The following is a 17,929-nucleotide window of genomic DNA, read 5'->3' on the forward strand; positions in this document are numbered from 1 at the left end:
GTAAGAGCAGACGGTGTTGATAGTTGAATTTTCAACAATGTTGCAACTTTGTGCGCGAGCAGGAGGGGAAGAAAACACTATCAGCAGCACCAGAAAGGAGGAAGACAGAGTGTGGGAACACAGGACCTACACTTTCAACACTTTTATTAGACCTGGGTCCAGTGGACCCGAACACCTTGTATGTAATGTAAATGCGTGGGGGGAGGTACAGTATGAGGTCATTGAAAATTAGTTCGGATTTATGTTCTTCACAGAAAATAAGCCAAAGCCAATGAATTTCAGATTGAAAAAAATAATTCATTGTTTAATTTTTCTTTTGAGAAAAACTGAAAACGGGTCTCACAGACCCGAACACTATACAAGGGTTAAAGAGCAAATTTTACTTTCTCACTCTAAGTGCATTTCAGTGCTTGAACTTTAACTTAAGTATTTTTTTAAAAGTCAGGAATCTGTACTTCTACTAAGGAAAGAATGTCTGTACTTGTCCTGAAATCATTTTTGACCCCAGAGGAGGAAAGGAGTATGACGGTGGGAGGACATAACGAGGATTACTGTACCTTTAATCTCACACAATTACACCGATTTCTGGCTGTATGGAATAGCCAGCGGACCAGCTGAACTCTGTGACAGTGAACCTTTCATGACCCACAGCGGATAAATGTCAGTGGAAAGCATCCCAGCAACTCCACCGCGTGTTGGGGTCTGATGCAATCTGAGAAGTGTCGACTCAGCAACCACAGCGCGGTGAGTGAAATTTGGCTGAGCTTCCGGTGCCGCTCAGCTCCAGCCGTTACCGCCACCGTCAAATTACGACTGTCAACATGTCGAAAGTGAACAGGGGTTCTCATGGATGCCGGGCCATGGTAATAGCAAGAAAGTACCTATCGGGTCCGTCCTCCCCGGTCCTGACGCGGAGCTCCAGCCAGCGTCAGCGGAAAATGCTGAGCCGGCAGCACCGCATGGCGAGCTGCAACGCGGCCGGTACCGAAGGAAACCCCGCGGCGCTGGCCCAGCAGGAGCACCTGGGGTATTTCTCCACCGGTGGACGACACGCGAAGACCAACCTGAATCTGATTTACCGGGACGTGAAAGCTTTCCTCAGTGAAGTTGGTGGAGATCCCCGGGAGGCTCGGTACTGGTTGACCCAGTTCCAGAAAGCGACTTCGGCTCATTCTCCCGCCTTTGCTGTTCTGGAGGTAAAGTTTTACTCACCAAAAGACAAAAACAAACAAAGATATTAGAATAGGTTTCATGTTTGTGGACATGAACTCCATAACGAGGAAAGAAATCACCAATGATACGTGATTAAATTAAAGATAATTATCAAATTAAATAAACTGAAGACAAATACATAGAGTTTGTACCTGCATAGTTCTTACCTGGCAGTTAGTCCATACTCAGTATACACTACAGTATACACAGTTTCATGAACTTTCTCTCTTTCTCAAAGAAAAAACAGAAATCAGGTGGTTTTTAAAAAAAAAAAAAATTCTAGTACACTACCTAAACAAAAAATGAATAAATACAGCCAAAAATATAAGCATGTACTTAAATAATCAACAAAAAACTGATAGCTCTGTAAAAAACCTATTCTTATTAGACTGAAGCAGATCCCGTGTCAGCCAACTGGATTAAATTGACTCTAATACTCAAACACCGTGTTTTTCATTTTGCACCAGGTGGACAGATCAGTGTTTGACAGCAGGGAGATGGTTCAGAGCCTGGCTTTTGGCCTGTCCTTCCTGCAGCGGATGGATATGAAGCCTGTGGTGGTTATGGGCTGGTCAGATCACCTGGAGACAGGGCTTGCCAAAGCAATGTTTGGGTCTGAGTGCATGAAAGGACTAGTGAATCGGTGCCAGCAGCTGACTGAGGCGCTGCAGCAGCACACTGCCAGCGTCCTGCCATTCTTCTCTGCAGAGTCACTCCTACTTCTGCATGAAGCACCGCAGGGAAGCAGGTGAGAACTGAGAGATACCAGTTCAATCTAAGGGAACTCTTGCTTATAAATTGTGAATTTAACTTCAGTATTTATTTTACTGTTCAGATATCAATGAAGTAGGTAAATTATCTGTAAGTCATTGGCTATAATTACTGTTTATGCAATTAATCTATGCACCTGTTTTATCAATTATTTAATGGAAATAATAAATCATTATATCTGCTATAGTTATTAATTAGCCAGCTCTTATTCTTAAGGTGTCAAATACTGTGATTTAGTCCAGGCTACGGTTTTTGTACCTGCAACACTATGTACAGGGTGCCTGTAAATGGTAAATGGCCTGTATTTATATAGCGCTTTACTAGTCCCTAAGGACCCCAAAGCGCTTTACATATCCAGTCATCCACCCATTCACACACACATTCACACACTGGTGATGGCAGCTACATTGTAGCCACAGCCACCCTGGGGCGCACTGACAGAGGCGAGGCTGCCGGACACTGGCGCCACCGGGCCCTCTGACCACCACCAGTAGGCAACGGGTGAAGTGTCTTGCCCAAGGACACAATGACCGAGACTGTTGGAGCCGGGGCTCGAACCGGCAACCTTCCGATTACAAGGCGAACTCCCAACTCTTGAGCCACGATCGACCCATCGTGCAACTGTACTCTACAACCAGTTGCACTTTTACCTTGTTATTTAACCATCAGTTTCCTAATGATTAATCACTTAAACTCCCAGAGACCAGCCATTTGGCTAACGGTTATTTTAAAATGTGATTTTTAAAGGTTCTCATTATAAATATATTTTAAATACAAGTATGCTTTTAATGATTAGTGTGGGTGAGTGAATGGCAGTGGGGGAGGTCTTCATCAATAGAGAAAAACTGTAAAAGCGGTGAGAACACAGTATAAAGTCATAAGGCAATGTCCTCTTTCACATTTTCCCTTTGGGCCTTATGTTTCACACCCTGGTTTAGACAGTTCTTAGTAAGGCTGGGCCATATCATACCGTTCACGGTAATACCAGTATAATGATGGGCAATGATAAGAAAATGAAATATCACGATAGAATATGGGTAAAACGCGCATGCCCAGTGCCTTTGTTTTCGTACGCACATGGCGGAAAAGCACGGCGGCGACGGAGAATGAGACGGGTGAAAGCGGATCGTTGAGTGAAACGGATGAACCAGAATTGGTTTGTAAAAATGCTGCAACTTCACTGGTGTGGAACTGGTTTGGCTTTCGTTCATCAGATACACAACAAAGCACAATTTTTGGTAGAGCATGCTAGCGGGCCGTCGTTAATTCCGTGTTTTTTGGAAAATGAGGCACTCTTAAAATCCTTTGATTTTCTGAAAAATCGACATTGACATCAGCAATCTGTACAAAAATCTTTTAGCACGACTTTGCTAACCTACGACCCCGCACCGCTTAATGGATTGTCAGAGCATACGGCTACTGTAGGCAGGAGCCTCGTGGAATACTGTGCTTCAACATAATATTTCATTAATGTGTGTGTATAACCACTTTTTAAATTTTGTGTGGCTTGTTTAAATTAAAATACATTGATGTGTGTGGGGTTTTTTTGCATTAATAAAGTTGTGGAGTATTACAGTATTATGTCTCGCGTCAATTATATCGTTAGTTATATTGCTATCGCAAATTTTCAAATGTATATCGTGATAAATATTTTTGGCCATATGCCCTGCCCTAGTTCTAGGTGCTCATGAGGTTAGGCCCTTACTCTTCTTCTTTCCCTCTCCTTGCAGTGCGCCTCCATCCATTGCTATGGATACCAACCTTCTCCAGTGGAGTCTGAACTGTGGGGCAATCCCACTGGTTTGTCCGGTAGGCAGGGACGCGCAAGGTTGCTCGGTAATGTTGGACCCGACAGAGGTGACGGCGGCAATATCCCGAACCCTGCATCCACACAAAGTCATGTTCCTGAACAACTTCGGGGGCCTGCGAAGCCAAGAACAAAAGGCACAACATCTGGCTCCCACGCTGACTCTGCTATTATTATCTTAATTTTTTAATCATTTATATTTATATAAATCATTTATATGCTTTCTATCTTGGTGCAGGTGCTAGGTACAGTGTCGCTGCCTGCTGACTTACCTCGCCTGTCCACTGCGACTTGGTTAAGCGCACCAGAACGCCAAAGAGCGACCGCCATAGCCAGACTTCTCAATCAGTTGCCAGCTGAGTCCTCTGCTGTGATCACATCGGCAGACACGTTGCTGACCGAACTGTTCAGCCACAGAGGTGAGACAACCGACTGACTTCTGTGGGTGCCACATGTACACATGCAGCCATGTATGGAGACACACCTGTTTTGAGAGGCACCATATTTGTATGTGTGTGAAGGTTGTTTTGGCGACAACCTCAAAAGATTTTAACATAAGTTTTTTTGTCTGTTCTGTTTCTCAGGGTCTGGAACGCTTTTTAAAAATGGAGACCCCATACACCGGTCAGTAGATATTACACAAACTCCGCCAGTATGAATTCAAACCAGGTCATAATCCAACATTAACCCCAAACAAGACATTACTTTTACCTCCACACATGTACCAGCATAAAAAAGAATACACTGCTATACAGGGAGTGCAGAATTATTAGGCAAGTTGTATTTTTGAGGAATAATTTTATTATTGAACAACAACCATGTTCTCAATGAACCCAAAAAACTCATTAATATCAAAGCTGAATGTTTTTGGAAGTAGTTGTTAGTTTGTTTTTAGTTTTAGCTATTTTAGGGGGATATCTGTGTGTGCAGGTGACTATTACTGTGCATAATTATTAGGCAACTTAACAAAAAACAAATATATACCCATTTCAATTATTTATTTTTACCAGTGAAACCAATATAACATCTCCACATTCACAAATATACATTTCTGACATTCAAAAACAAAACAAAAACAAATCAGCGACCAATATAGCCACCTTTCTTTGCAAGGACACTCAAAAGCCTGCCATCCATGGATTCTGTCAGTGTTTTGATCTGTTCACCATCAACATTGCGTGCAGCAGCAACCACAGCCTCCCAGACACTGTTCAGAGAGGTGTACTGTTTTCCCTCCTTGTAAATCTCACATTTGATGATGGACCACAGGTTCTCAATGGGGTTCAGATCAGGTGAACAAGGAGGCCATGTCATTAGTTTTTCTTCTTTTATACCCTTTCTTGCAGCCACGCTGTGGAGTACTTGGACGCGTGTGATGGAGCATTGTCCTGCATGAAAATCATGTTTTTCTTGAAGGATGCAGACTTCTTCCTGTACCACTGCTTGAAGAAGGTGTCTTCCAGAAACTGGCAGTAGGACTGGGAGTTGAGCTTGACTCCATCCTCAACCCGAAAAGGCCCCACAAGCTCATCTTTGATGATACCAGCCCAAACCAGTACTCCACCTCCACCTTGCTGGCGTCTGAGTGGGACTGGAGCTCTCTGCCCTTTACCAATCCAGCCACGGGCCCATCCATCTGGCCCATCACGACTCACTCTCATGTCATCAGTCCATAAAACCTTAGAAAAACCAGTCTTGAGATATTTCTTGGCCCAGTCTTGACGTTTCAGCTTGTGTGTCTTGTTCAGTGGTGGTCGTCTTTCAGCCTTTCTTACCTTGGCCATGTCTCTGAGTATTGCACACCTTGTGCTTTTGGGCACTCCAGTGATGTTGCAGCTCTGAAATATGGCCAAACTGGTGGCAAGTGGCATCTTGGCAGCTGCACGCTTGACTTTTCTCAGTTCATGGGCAGTTATTTTGCGCCTTGGTTTTTCCACACGCTTCTTGCGACCCTGTTGACTATTTTGAATGAAACGCTTGATTGTTCGATGGTCACGCTTCAGAAGCTTTGCAATTTTGAGACTGCTGCATCCCTCTGCAAGATATCTCACTATTTTTGACTTTTCTGAGCCTGTCAAGTCCTTCTTTTGACCCATTTTGCCAAAGGAAAGGACGTTGCCTAATAATTATGCACACCTGATATAGGGTGTTGATGTCATTAGACCACACCCCTTCTCATTACAGAGATGCACATCACCTAATATGCTTAATTGGTAGTAGGCTTTCGAGCCTATACAGCTTGGAGTAAGACAACATGCATGAAGAGGATGATGTGGACAAAATACTCATTTGCCTAATAATTCTGCACTCCCTGTATATGTATGTGTGTGTGTGTGTATATATATATATATATATATATATATATATATATATATATATATATATATATATATGTGTGTGTGTGTGTGTGTGTGTGTGTGTGTGTGTGTGTGTGTGTGTGTGTAGGTATAACTCTCTAGATGGAATTGATGTGGATTGTTTGCTGGCGCTCATCAACAAGTCGTTTGAGAAAACTCTGAAGAAATGCTACATTGACTCTCTGAAAGGCCGACTCCACTCCATCTACCTTTCTGAAGGGTGAGTGCAACTATTCAAATGAAAGAATACCCAAACCGAAGGTAAAAAACACCACTTCATTAATTCCAGGTCTTTTTCCCTTCTACTACAATTCTCAAAAATGATTTTCACTGTCAGACAGGAAAAAAATCACTGACAAGCGCAAACTACTCTTTACAATCAGTACGGATTTAGAACAAGCCAGTCTACAACATGAGTGTTAACAGGTCTCATAGAAGAAATGACAAATTGACGAGACAATGACAAAATACAATAAGAAATTCATGGCTGGGGTATTTCTTAATCTTAACAACACATTTGATACGATTAACCATGAAATATTATTAGGATGACGGGGAGTGGGAACCAGACCTTGTGAAAATGGGAGAGTATAAATCGGAACGTTTGGACATTGTGTGTGGTGTACCACAGGGATTCGTCTTGGGGCCACAATTATTTATTATGTTTATCAATGATTTATGCAAAATGTCAGATTGTTTAATATTTGTTTTATTTGCTGATGACACAAATATCTTGGGTGTGACTTCTGAAATGAGCAAAATTTAGAAAATGGTTTGATATAAGTAATTGCTCATTCTGAAAATGAGAAAATTCATTCAAAAGTCACTTTACAGTTCTTATACTTAGGATGTACTTTAGTTACAGTTAAAATTGAAATATTTTTTCAATCTTGTAGAGGTATTAATCACAGTGTGGAAAATGCAATGTATAAATGTTTGGTTTTGTTTGGTTTTGTAAAGCTATATTTCTTTATGTGTTATTGTGTGTATATATGTATATAGTGAATAGAGATTTCCATGGCAACTTGTTATCTTTTACTTTATTTTTTTCAATTTACAATGAATTTTGTTGTTTTAGTTATATTTACATGTTCAAGGTAAAGCAGAAAATTAGTCAGTCAGTTTATATATGTCCAAATATGGTTTGAAATAGTTATCAGCATCACCGACTGTGAGAATGTCAGCTGTTGGACATCTGTGTCCTTCCAGGTACAGCGCAGCAGCTATCATCACCATGGAGCCGGTGAACAGCGGCACTCCCTACCTCGACAAGTTTGTGGTGAGCAGCAGTAAGCAGGGCCAGGGCACCAGCCACATCCTGTGGGAGTGTATCAGACAGGACCTGGGTAAACTCTTCTGGAGGTCTAGAGCCACCAACAAAATCAACCCCTGGTAAGACGTGAGCTTTTTAGACTTTCACACTGGCATTTACATTACATGAACCACACTATGAACAAACATCTAAATATATGTTAAAGACTGCAGAAAAAAAAGATGACAATGTGATGATGATGCAATGTGCTAAAGTCTTGCTCCTTATTGGCTGCTTTTTCACTCATTTTTAGTCCAGTCTTTTCGTTGACCATTTCAAGAGAATATTTTGTTTGTTTGACATGTGTTCTCTCTCTTTCCATCAGGTATTTTAAGCATTGTGATGGCAGCTTTGTTAATGGTATGTGGACTGTGTTCTGGTTTGGCCTGACGGACATCAGAGATTCATACGAGCTGGTGGAGTACGCCAAGAGCCTTCCTGATTCATTCCACAGTGCTCCCACCTCCTCCCAGCAGCCTCCTCCACCTGCTGCAGGATCCTGACTCACCTGCTTCCCAGCAGTTCACTATGTAGCTCTTCAACCTTGAAAAATTGTGAACATTAAAACTTTTAGGTCTAAGGGCCTGGAATTTCATTTTGTTCAACTCTGCACCATCAAACACGGTGTTCTCAGTTTTTCTACACCTTGAAACCAGAACCTAAAGTTATGTGAAGACTTTATTAGTGCAGCTTTTCTCACTTACAGGGAAATGTGTATGTATGTGTATCCATTCAAAGCTGGGTCCACACCACACATGGAGCAGCTCATTGTTTCGCTTTCTCATTTTGTGCTGCTCATTGTAGTCCCCACCCAGTTCTGCAGTCACTGTCAGCTTGACCACGTGATGATGAACTGAATGAACCAGGTTATCATCTGCTGTAAGTTCTGATTAGAGTTGCTTTCCAGTTCACACCAGCTGCACTGCAAGATGACCTGAAGAGGCAGCAAACTGGCCTGCTGATATGGGAAATGTGAGACAGGAACAGCTGCAGCTCTTCCAAAGACAAGAGTGAGAGAATTATCCACTAGTAAAATAATCATTTTTCTTGGACACATAAATTAATTAATTAAAATGTGAAGTGAGTCACCAAATACACTCGGGCATCAGTTAACATAGCATGGTAGCCTGCTCAACTAAACTGTGTGGAAAACACCACAGTGTTTTAACAAAATATAAAGAATCCTCTTTTTAAAAAGAAATATGGCCACAATCTAAATCATTCTAGAGACATGAAGCTCAGGTTTTCCACTTTGCTAAGGCATACGGACATCTACACACAGGGGGCTACTTTACTTGAAACCAACCCCTGATGTCCAGAGTGGACTCTGAAACACTGCCAGTGCTGTGTAGCTAACAAGTTCAGCACTTTTAAAAACTGCTGATATATCTGACAGCACAGTAATAAAGGCGGTGCTGAAGTTCAGACCATTTGGCTCATGCCAAATGTAATTTCTGGGGACCAACATGATTTTATTAATAAACACATTCCTGTGATCGAGTCATCAAATACATAAAGATGTCCAAATGACTTTAGAGTACACAGTCATATGTATGGGGACCACAGTTGGTGATGAATCTTAGTGCCCCATGAAAAACACTATCCAATTAATGAACAGAAGCACATCTACAGGGAGTGCAGAATTATTAGGCAAGTTGTATTTTTGAGGAATAATTTTATTATTGAACAACAACCATGTTCTCAATGAACCCAAAAAACTCATTAATATCAAAGCTGAATGTTTGTGGAAGTAGTTTTTAGTTTGTTTTTAGTTTTAGCTATTTTAGGGGGATATCTGTGTGTGCAGGTGACTATTACTGTGCATAATTATTAGGCAACTTAACAAAAAACAAATATATACCCATTTCAATTATTTATTTTTACCAGTGACACCAATATAACATCTCCACATTCACAAATATACATTTCTGACATTCAAAAACCAAACAAAAACAAATCAGCGACCAATATAGCCACCTTTCTTTGCAAGGACACTCAAAAGCCTGCCATCCATGGATTCTGTCAGTGTTTTGATCTGTTCACCATCAACATTGCGTGCAGCAGCAACCACAGCCTCCCAGACACTGTTCAGAGAGGTGTACTGTTTTCCCTCCTTGTAAATCTCACATTTGATGATGGACCACAGGTTCTCAATGGGGTTCAGATCAGGTGAACAAGGTGGCCATGTCATTAGTTTTTCTTCTTTTATACCCTTTCTTGCCAGCCACACTGTGGAGTACTTGGACGCGTGTGATGGAGCATTGTCCTGCATGAAAATCATGTTTTTCTTGAAGGATGCAGACTTCTTCCTGTACCACTGCTTGAAGAAGGTGTCTTCCAGAAACTGGCAGTAGGACTGGGAGTTGAGCTTGACTCCATCCTCAACCCGAAAAGGCCCCACAAGCTCATCTTTGATGATACCAGCCCAAACCAGTACTCCACCTCCACCTTGCTGGCGTCTGAGTCGGACTGGAGCTCTCTGCCCTTTACCAATCCAGCCACGGGCCCATCCATCTGGCCCATCAAGACTCACTCTCATTTCATCAGTCCATAAAACCTTAGAAAAACCAGTCTTGAGATATTTCTTGGCCCAGTCTTGACGTTTCAGCTTGTGTCTTGTTCAGTGGTGGTCGTCTTTCAGCCTTTCTTACCTTGGCCATATCTCTGAGTATTGCACACCTTGTGCTTTTGGGCACTCCAGTGATGTTGCAGCTCTGAAATATGGCCAAACTGGTGGCAAGTGGCATCTTGGCAGCTGCACGCTTGACTTTTCGCAGTTCATGGGCAGTTATTTTGCACCTTGGTTTTTCCACACGCTTCTTGCGACCCTGTTGACTATTTTGAATGAAACGCTTGATTGTTCGATGATCACGCTTCAGAAGCTTTGCAATTTTGAGACTGCTGCATCCCTCTGCAAGATATCTCACTATTTTTGACTTTTCTGAGCCTGTCAAGTCCTTCTTTTGACCCATTTTGCCAAAGGAAAGGACGTTGCCTAATAATTATGCACACCTGATATAGGGTGTTGATGTCATTAGACCACACCCCTTCTCATTACAGAGATGCACATCACCTAATATGCTTAATTGGTAGTAGGCTTTCGAGCCTATACAGCTTGGAGTAAGACAACATGCATGAAGAGGATGATGTGGACAAAATACTCATTTGCCTAATAATTCTGCACTCCCTGTATTATCAATAAAAATGATCTCCACCTGTTTCTGTTTTACATAAAATGAAAAACAGGAATTATTTCTATAACCCCCCCCCCCCAAAAAAAAGTTTCAGTTTTCTTATAATATACTAAACCATAATCACTTGGAAATCCTAGATATTTAAAAGTAGACACCAACTCAGTTTGTTGACCACTTTTATCAAATTTTAATATGACATTGCTGATCTCACAACGTCTGAAAACTAGAGGACACATTTTTTGTGTGCTGAGGCTGTATCATATATGACAATAACAGCAGTAACAGTACTGCAACTTTTAATATAATATGACTGAAAAGGAGACCATAGAGATTTAATCTGTTCAAAGATCCGAGATTGAAGTACGTTTACCAAAACTGAAAGTTTAGATTAGTGTATAATTAGTTAAAATAATATGATCACCCCCTTTTAATAGAGGAGTAACAATGGCAGATTAGTGCAAGGGAACCTTTAGGAAAGGTTAAAAATAGATGCAACCGTGTAGCTGAGATTATAGCTGCTAGCTTTAGGAATCTGAGTACGCTGATTTACGAGGATTAAGTTCTTTTTCTAACCTCTGTTGTGGTAAAGTGAATAAAATTTAAAACCTGAGTATTCCTAGTGGTTCTTTCAGGAGTTTATGTATTTCAGTAGATGTGCCAGAATTACATTAAAATATTTTAGTATTCAGTTCTTACACACTCTGACACCAGCTTGATTCTGGAACAAATCAGGAAGGCTCTTGGCGTACTCCACCAGCTCGTATGAATCTCTGATGTCCGTCAGGCCATCACCATTAACAAAGCTGCCATCACGATGCTTAAAATACTTGATGGAAAGACAGAGATCACATGTTAAATGTCAACATTTATATTTACTGCAAGTGGTAAAAAGATTACACATTGATGTGTTATGATATATGCATTTTTTCTTGCACAAAAGAAAATTTTCCCTGATCACAAAGATGAGTTAATTATGTAACACAAAGTTTCATGGGAGCTGTGCAGTTTTGTCTTTGACCAGCAGGTCAAGCCCTGTGTCAACAAGATTCACAATAATAGATAGGACATATGTTAAATATTTTGATTTGGTGGCAACAATCACTTAAAAAAGATAGCACGTATTTACCTCTGTGTCACATCCTGTCTTTCTTTAGCAGCAGTCAATAAGTGTCTGAGATCTCAGGAGACCTTTAGCAGCATTTACTGAAATAGGGTCTGTAATCTTGTTAGAACTTGTAGTTAATATAAATGCTTTCCAGCATGGCAGGTTAATGCTTAATGAGAAGCTCGTACACAGCAGTAATTATCTAATGGAAAGCTTTTACTTATTTGCTTGGTTGGATCCAGGGGGTGATTTTTTATTTTATTTTATTTATTTTTTTGTCAGTTGGGTTATTTTTGTTCTGAAATTGTCAGTCTCACTGCATTTGCTGCTGTGTTTTGGATATTTGCAATTTTTCATTTGATAAAAGCCAGAATATTTACATTATGCGTGGTGATGAAAAAAATAGGTAACACAAAGTGTCACTTTAACTCTGAGTGCAGTTCCGTCTTTAACCAGTTGGTGGTACCGCAGATTAACTGTCTCTACAGTGGGAGGAGGAGGCTGTCTTCAGTTTTAAAAACGCGCCCTGCTCTGAAATATTCACACTAAAGCATTTAATCAGAAATTCTCCTCAACATTTGGTAAAGACCAAAATCAAAACTTGTAATGATAAATAATTTTAGTATTATTTGATGTCTTCTAATGTTAATGTTTTGCCAGCTTGTCTACTGGAGACAGTGCAGTGTAAAATGAAAACAAGTTTAACTGTCCAGTGTTTTTGATATCATGCTGTTACAGTGTGCCCACACAGAGCTGTTGTGTGCTTTAGCACAGTGTGGCTTGTCATAATAAGAAGGTAATTTAACACACTGAAACACACTTTACATGAAACGTTAACAAGCAAAAGTGCAAACTGTTCTGATAATGTGGGGGCGTGACACATAAAGAGATTAGTAGCTCATTTTAACCTTCTGTTAGCTGCTGAGGAGCTGATGTACTTTATTATTTTAGTGTGTTAAAAAATTATGTTCCTTTGGTCAAATTAGACATCAGTGTTTGTTTACAGTGCAGGTCCAGATCCAGGTGATCCCTCATTCTGAATACAATATAGCATATTGTATTATATACAATATGCTATATTGTATATAATACAATATAGCATATTGTATTATATACAATATGCTATATTGTATATAATACAATATAGCATATTGTATTATATACAATATAAGATTTATGTTATTTTCTAGTTTAACACTATACATTTGTGTGCAACTGGAATGGACAGAGAGATGGCAGACTGTAAAAGAGCAGGAAGGACAAAGTAAGCAAATGGGCAGATAGTGAGGTGGGAAAACAGAAAATAAGATTATGACATGAATGGTAGCATTTAAAAAGGTGCATATTACTCCAAACAGAGGCTACAAATCTATTCACCACTGATATCCTGTGTTGGGTCTGCACAGTAAATGGTAAATGGTAATGGCCTGCATTTGTGTAGCGCTTTACTCAGTCCCTAAGGACCCCAAAGTGGTGCCCCCCACCCACCCCAAACCCCACACCCCACACCCCAAACCCCACCTCACCCCCACCCCACCTCACCCCTCCTCCACAAAGGTGGCAGTCATATACTACTGTTGTCCAACCTATTGAGTTGCTTTTAAAGATAACTTTGTAATCTAATGTTGTAATAGCAATTGCAAGGCATTGTTTGAGTGACATTATGATTGGGGGCTGAGCACCCCGACAAGTTTTGACCTAGGACCGTTCCTGACGGAATCAAATCCCCAGTTATAGTTACTGGAAAGACCTGCCCACATAATCCAGCAGGAGTAAAACAAAATAACTACAGAGTGATTGAGCTTGCATCAAGACAGCCTGCATGATGCAGTATTAAACTTTTTGCATTGTATTGTATTGTGCTTGTCCTCAGACAGGAGAATCAGCTGCATTACAGAAATTGAAGGTACAGTCTGTTAATAATAATAATAATAATAATAATAATAATGGATTGCATCAAAGCGCTTTACAATACCACTATTCATTCACTCTCACATTCATACACTGGTGAAGGCAAGCTACAGTTGTAGCCACAGCTGCCCTGGGGCAGACTGACTGTTACTGAGTTGTTAGAATGATGTGTGTGAGTGCCTGCCATATGCTTTGTGCAAATAGATCTGATGAGTCGAACTGATAAGAAAGTTATCAAAAGTGCAAACCCCCCCCCACATTACAGATGGCTCATCAGGTTGTTTCAGTGGCTATTGTTTTTTCTTTATAAAAATCTCTGTTTAAAGGTATAAAAGAAGCCAAGTGAAAATACAAACAGCACATCGAGGAACACTTTCAAACAAACAACTCGAGAAATGTGGCAGGTGATCAAGACACTTACTGGCTACAAAGACAATCACACACAAACCACTCCCCGGACATCACCTCACCTGATACCCTAAACCTGTGCAGAGTCAACTTGAGGAAAGCAGCGGGTCCTGACAGAGTAGCCGGAAGAGTGCTTAAAGCTTGCATAAGACCAACTAGCAGAGGTTTTCATCCATCTTCAACCTCTCCCTTCTACAGTCTGTAGTACCATCCTGCTTTAAGTCAACCACCATCCTTCCAGTGCCCAAGAAGAACAGTGAGTTGCTTGAATGACTACTGTCCAGTTGCTTTAACATCCATAATTGCCAAACACTTTGAGAAACTCATCATGTTGCACATTAAAGCTGCCATCCCTGCAGACCTCGATCCATACCATTTTGCATACAGGGCAAACAGGTTGACAGAGGACGCCATAATAACAGCTCTTCACTCAACCCTCACACACCTGGACAGTAGTAACACCTATGTGAGAATGCTGTTTGTGGACTTCAGCTCTGCCTTCAATACAGTTCAACCCCAAAAACCGGTTAATAAACTAGGACTCAACTTAGGACTCAGCAGCTCACTGTGCACCTGGATATTGGACTTCCTGAGCAACAGATCTCAGAACGTCAGGATGGGAGAGCACACCTCCTGCGCCCTCATTCTGAACGTAGGCATCCCACAGGGGTGTGTTCTCAGTCCCCTCTTTTACTCACTTTCCACCCATGATTGTTCTCCAATCCACACCAGTAACACCATCATAAAATTTGCTGATGACACCACCATCATAGGACTGATTGACAACAACAATGAATCAGCCTACAGAGAGGAGATTCAGCATCTGAAGCAATGGTGTGACAACAACAACCTACATCTGAACACAGCCAAGACCAAGGAGATGGTAACTGACTTCAGGTGAACAAAGTGATCTGAGCACTCTATCCTCTACATTGATGGGGAGGAGGTAGAAAGGGTAGAAAGCTTTAAGTTCCTCGGAGTCCAAATCTCGGCTGACCTTACCTGGTCCACAAACATTTCCCACTAGGTAGGGAAAGCACAACAAAGGCTGCACTTTCTCAGGAAGCTGCATTAGGCCCAATTACCCCAGAGACTGCTAGTAAACTTCTACTCCACCACTGAGAGCCTTCTGACCTACTCCAGCACACTCTGGTTCAACTGCTGCACTGTAGAGGACAAGAGGAAACTGCAGTGGGTGGTGAGGGCAGCAGTGCGGGCAATTGGGACTTCACTAACCCCCCTCAGAGACATTTATACTGGCAGACTTCAGCAGAAAGCCAGCATCATCATCAAGGACCCCTCACACCCTGGACACTCACCTTTTCCCCCCTTTCCCTCTGGTAAACACTAGAGGTCCATCAGGTCAAAGACAAACAGACTCAATAGAAGCTTCTACCGACAGGCTGTCAAACATGCCCTACCTTCAGTCTGATTGAAGGTTAACTGCACTGCCAACACTCAAGGAGATTACACTTTATCCATAAACCGTATTTTTATTTATACTATAATGCAACCAACATTCCTACCTCTACAAACTGTATTTATTGTAGTAGCAACAGCATCCCCCCCATTTAGATCAATATATATATTTGGACACTGACACAAGTTTTGTTTTTTTTACCCATTTACTTAAACATATTCCAAATATAGTTATATAATGGACATAGACTAATGTGCAGACTGTCAGCTTTCATTTGAGGTGTGGTTCTTGCATTTGGAAGATTTTCTGTTAATAGACAACATGTGGTAAAAGGAGCCCTCCGTGTAGGTGAAACAAGCCACCCCTAAGCTGCTAAAATAGAAAAAAATCCAATGCAACAAATCACTACAATATTAGTTGTGGCAAAATCTACAGTTTAGTACATCCTGAGAAAGAAAGAAAGCACTGGTGAACTAAGTTGATACGTAACCTGACGATGCCTCGGAGACTTCAGCTTCAAAGAACTGGTGACATTGGTGCAAAATCATCACTTGCCAAAACCCTCCGTGATTGTTCAGCGGTTTAAATTCCACACTCATTCATGCAAGCCAGGAGTTTCAGTGGCTGCGTATGTGGTGGAGCTGAGACAGCTATTGGAGCACTGTGAGTTTGGAGGCGTGCTGGATGACATGCTACGCGACAGGTTGGTGTGTGGTATAAATGTTGATGGCATGCAGCGTCAGTTGTTTGGGGAGCCCACACTGGACTTTAAGAAAGCTTTGAAAATTGCTCAGGCAATAGAAACAGCAGCTAATAACATTAAAGACATCAGAACGCTAACGACAATATGCACTCAGCTGATGTACATCATGTATCTCAGAGTGTGAGAGGCAAACCGAGGGAGCTAGTGGAGTGTTACCGGTGTGGGGGAGCAGATTTTGCCAAGGAGTGTGTTTTCAAAGACAGTACCTGCTAAAACTTCAAGAAAAAGGGGCACTTAGCCAAGAAATGCAGGAGCTCTAAGGAGAAACCAAAGAAGGAATGGAAGACAAAACCCAAACTAAACATGCATCACCTGCAGAGCATAGCGCCTGAGGAGGATGAGTGTGTTTTCAACATGTTTAATCTGGTTGGCTTAAATAAATGCCATGCAGAGCCCATATGCCACTATCCAGGTAAATGGGAAGGAGCTACAAATGGAGGTGGATACAGTGGCCTCAGCTTCCGTGATCAGCCAAGCCACCTACCACAGCTTATGGCACTCGGGCGGGGCGCCGGCTCTCCAAGCGACTGAGATAAGCCTGAGACAGTACACGGGTGAATGCATTCCCCCGCTTGGTGGTATAGAGGTGCATGCAGCATATCAGGGTCAAGAAACTGCAGCAACACTACTGGTGGTGAAAGTGGAGGGGGCTAATCCGCCTGAACTGGAGAGAAATCAGGTATGTAAGTGTAAGCCAAGATGAATTGCTGGGAAAGCATGCAGATGTTTTCAAGAATTAATTGGGCACCCTCTAGGGCACCACTGTGAAGCTGTGTGCGGACTCTTTTGTCCGGCAACGCTTTTTCAAACCACGCACTGTACCATACGCCATGAAGGCCAAGCTGGAAGTAGAATTGAGAGACTACAACAGTTCTCAGACTGGGCAGCCCCGATTCTACCAGTGTTGAAGGAGGACTGAGGGGTGTGTATATGTGGTGATTACAAACTGACAGTAAACCAAGCCTCTCAGCTCAACACCTACCCTCTGCCTCAAGTGGATGACCTGTTTGCCACACTGGCGGGTGGTCAGACATTCACAAATTTGGATATGAGTCATGCATACCACCAGTTGCTACTGGATGAGGAATCAAAAAAATATGTGACAATAAACACACACAAGGAGCTGTTCAAGTACAATCGCCTGGTGTTTGGCGTTGCATCCAGTCCGGCTATCTTTCAGCACACCATGGACAATCTTCTGCAAAAGATTCCCAGTGTTGCTGTTTACTTGGATGACATTTTAGTTACAAGTAAAACAGAAGAGGAGCATCTGCGTAACCTTGAGCAGGTGTTGAAGAAGCTCTCAGAAGCTGGGTTGCATTTGAAGTGCAGTAAGTTTGTTTTCCAAGCCCCTAGCGTGACATACCTGTGTCATCGCATCTCAGCTCAGGGCCTGTCCCCGCTGGAAGACAAAGTGAGGGCAGTAAAGGAAGCCCCCAGTCCAAAGAATGTAGCTGAACTAAGATCATTCTTGGGCTTAGTGAACTATTATGGGAAGTTTTTGCCTAACCTCTCCAGCATGCTTGCTCCCCTGTATGGGCTCTACTTTTAGAAAATTTGATGTTTTCTAAAAATAGATAAAATAGATCAAATTTGATATTTTCTAAAAATAGAAAATATCAAATTAAAGACTTTACAAGGCAAGACATAATGATGGAGAGACTGTTTC

At 41.7% G+C, this 17,929-nt stretch overlaps 1 protein-coding gene across 1 annotated transcript; it reads left to right on the forward strand.

Annotated features, from left to right (window-relative positions):
- The first annotated feature begins 668 nt into the window (after positions 1-668).
- On the forward strand, positions 669-8,039 carry nags (N-acetylglutamate synthase). The gene is made up of 8 exons (XM_085402982.1): positions 669-1,196; positions 1,680-1,960; positions 3,714-3,927; positions 4,029-4,209; positions 4,375-4,414; positions 6,236-6,367; positions 7,357-7,539; positions 7,785-8,039. The coding sequence occupies exons 1-8, from the start codon at positions 822-824 to the stop codon at positions 7,960-7,962; spliced, it is 1,584 nt and encodes a 527-aa protein (XP_085259108.1). The 5' UTR covers positions 669-821; the 3' UTR covers positions 7,963-8,039.
- The last annotated feature ends 9,890 nt before the right edge of the window (positions 8,040-17,929 follow it).

Source organism: Rhamphochromis longiceps, linkage group LG4, assembly GCF_057381845.1.
Source record: "Rhamphochromis longiceps isolate RC_006_pf linkage group LG4, R_longiceps_female_GT1.1, whole genome shotgun sequence".
In the NCBI taxonomy this organism is placed as follows: domain Eukaryota; kingdom Metazoa; phylum Chordata; class Actinopteri; order Cichliformes; family Cichlidae; genus Rhamphochromis; species Rhamphochromis longiceps.

What these genes read in the sequence shown, in the direction of transcription:
- nags (XM_085402982.1), top strand. Translation starts at nt 822, where the DNA reads ATGTCGAAAGTGAACAGGGGTTCTCATGGATGCCGGGCCATGGTAATA. An exon ending in GAAGCACCGCAGGGAAGCAG is followed by an intron (nt 1,961 to 3,713) that starts GTGAGAACTGAG and finishes CTCTCCTTGCAG; the next exon opens with TGCGCCTCCATCCATTGCTA. An exon ending in TCCATCTACCTTTCTGAAGG is followed by an intron (nt 6,368 to 7,356) that starts GTGAGTGCAACT and finishes GTGTCCTTCCAG; the next exon opens with GTACAGCGCAGCAGCTATCA.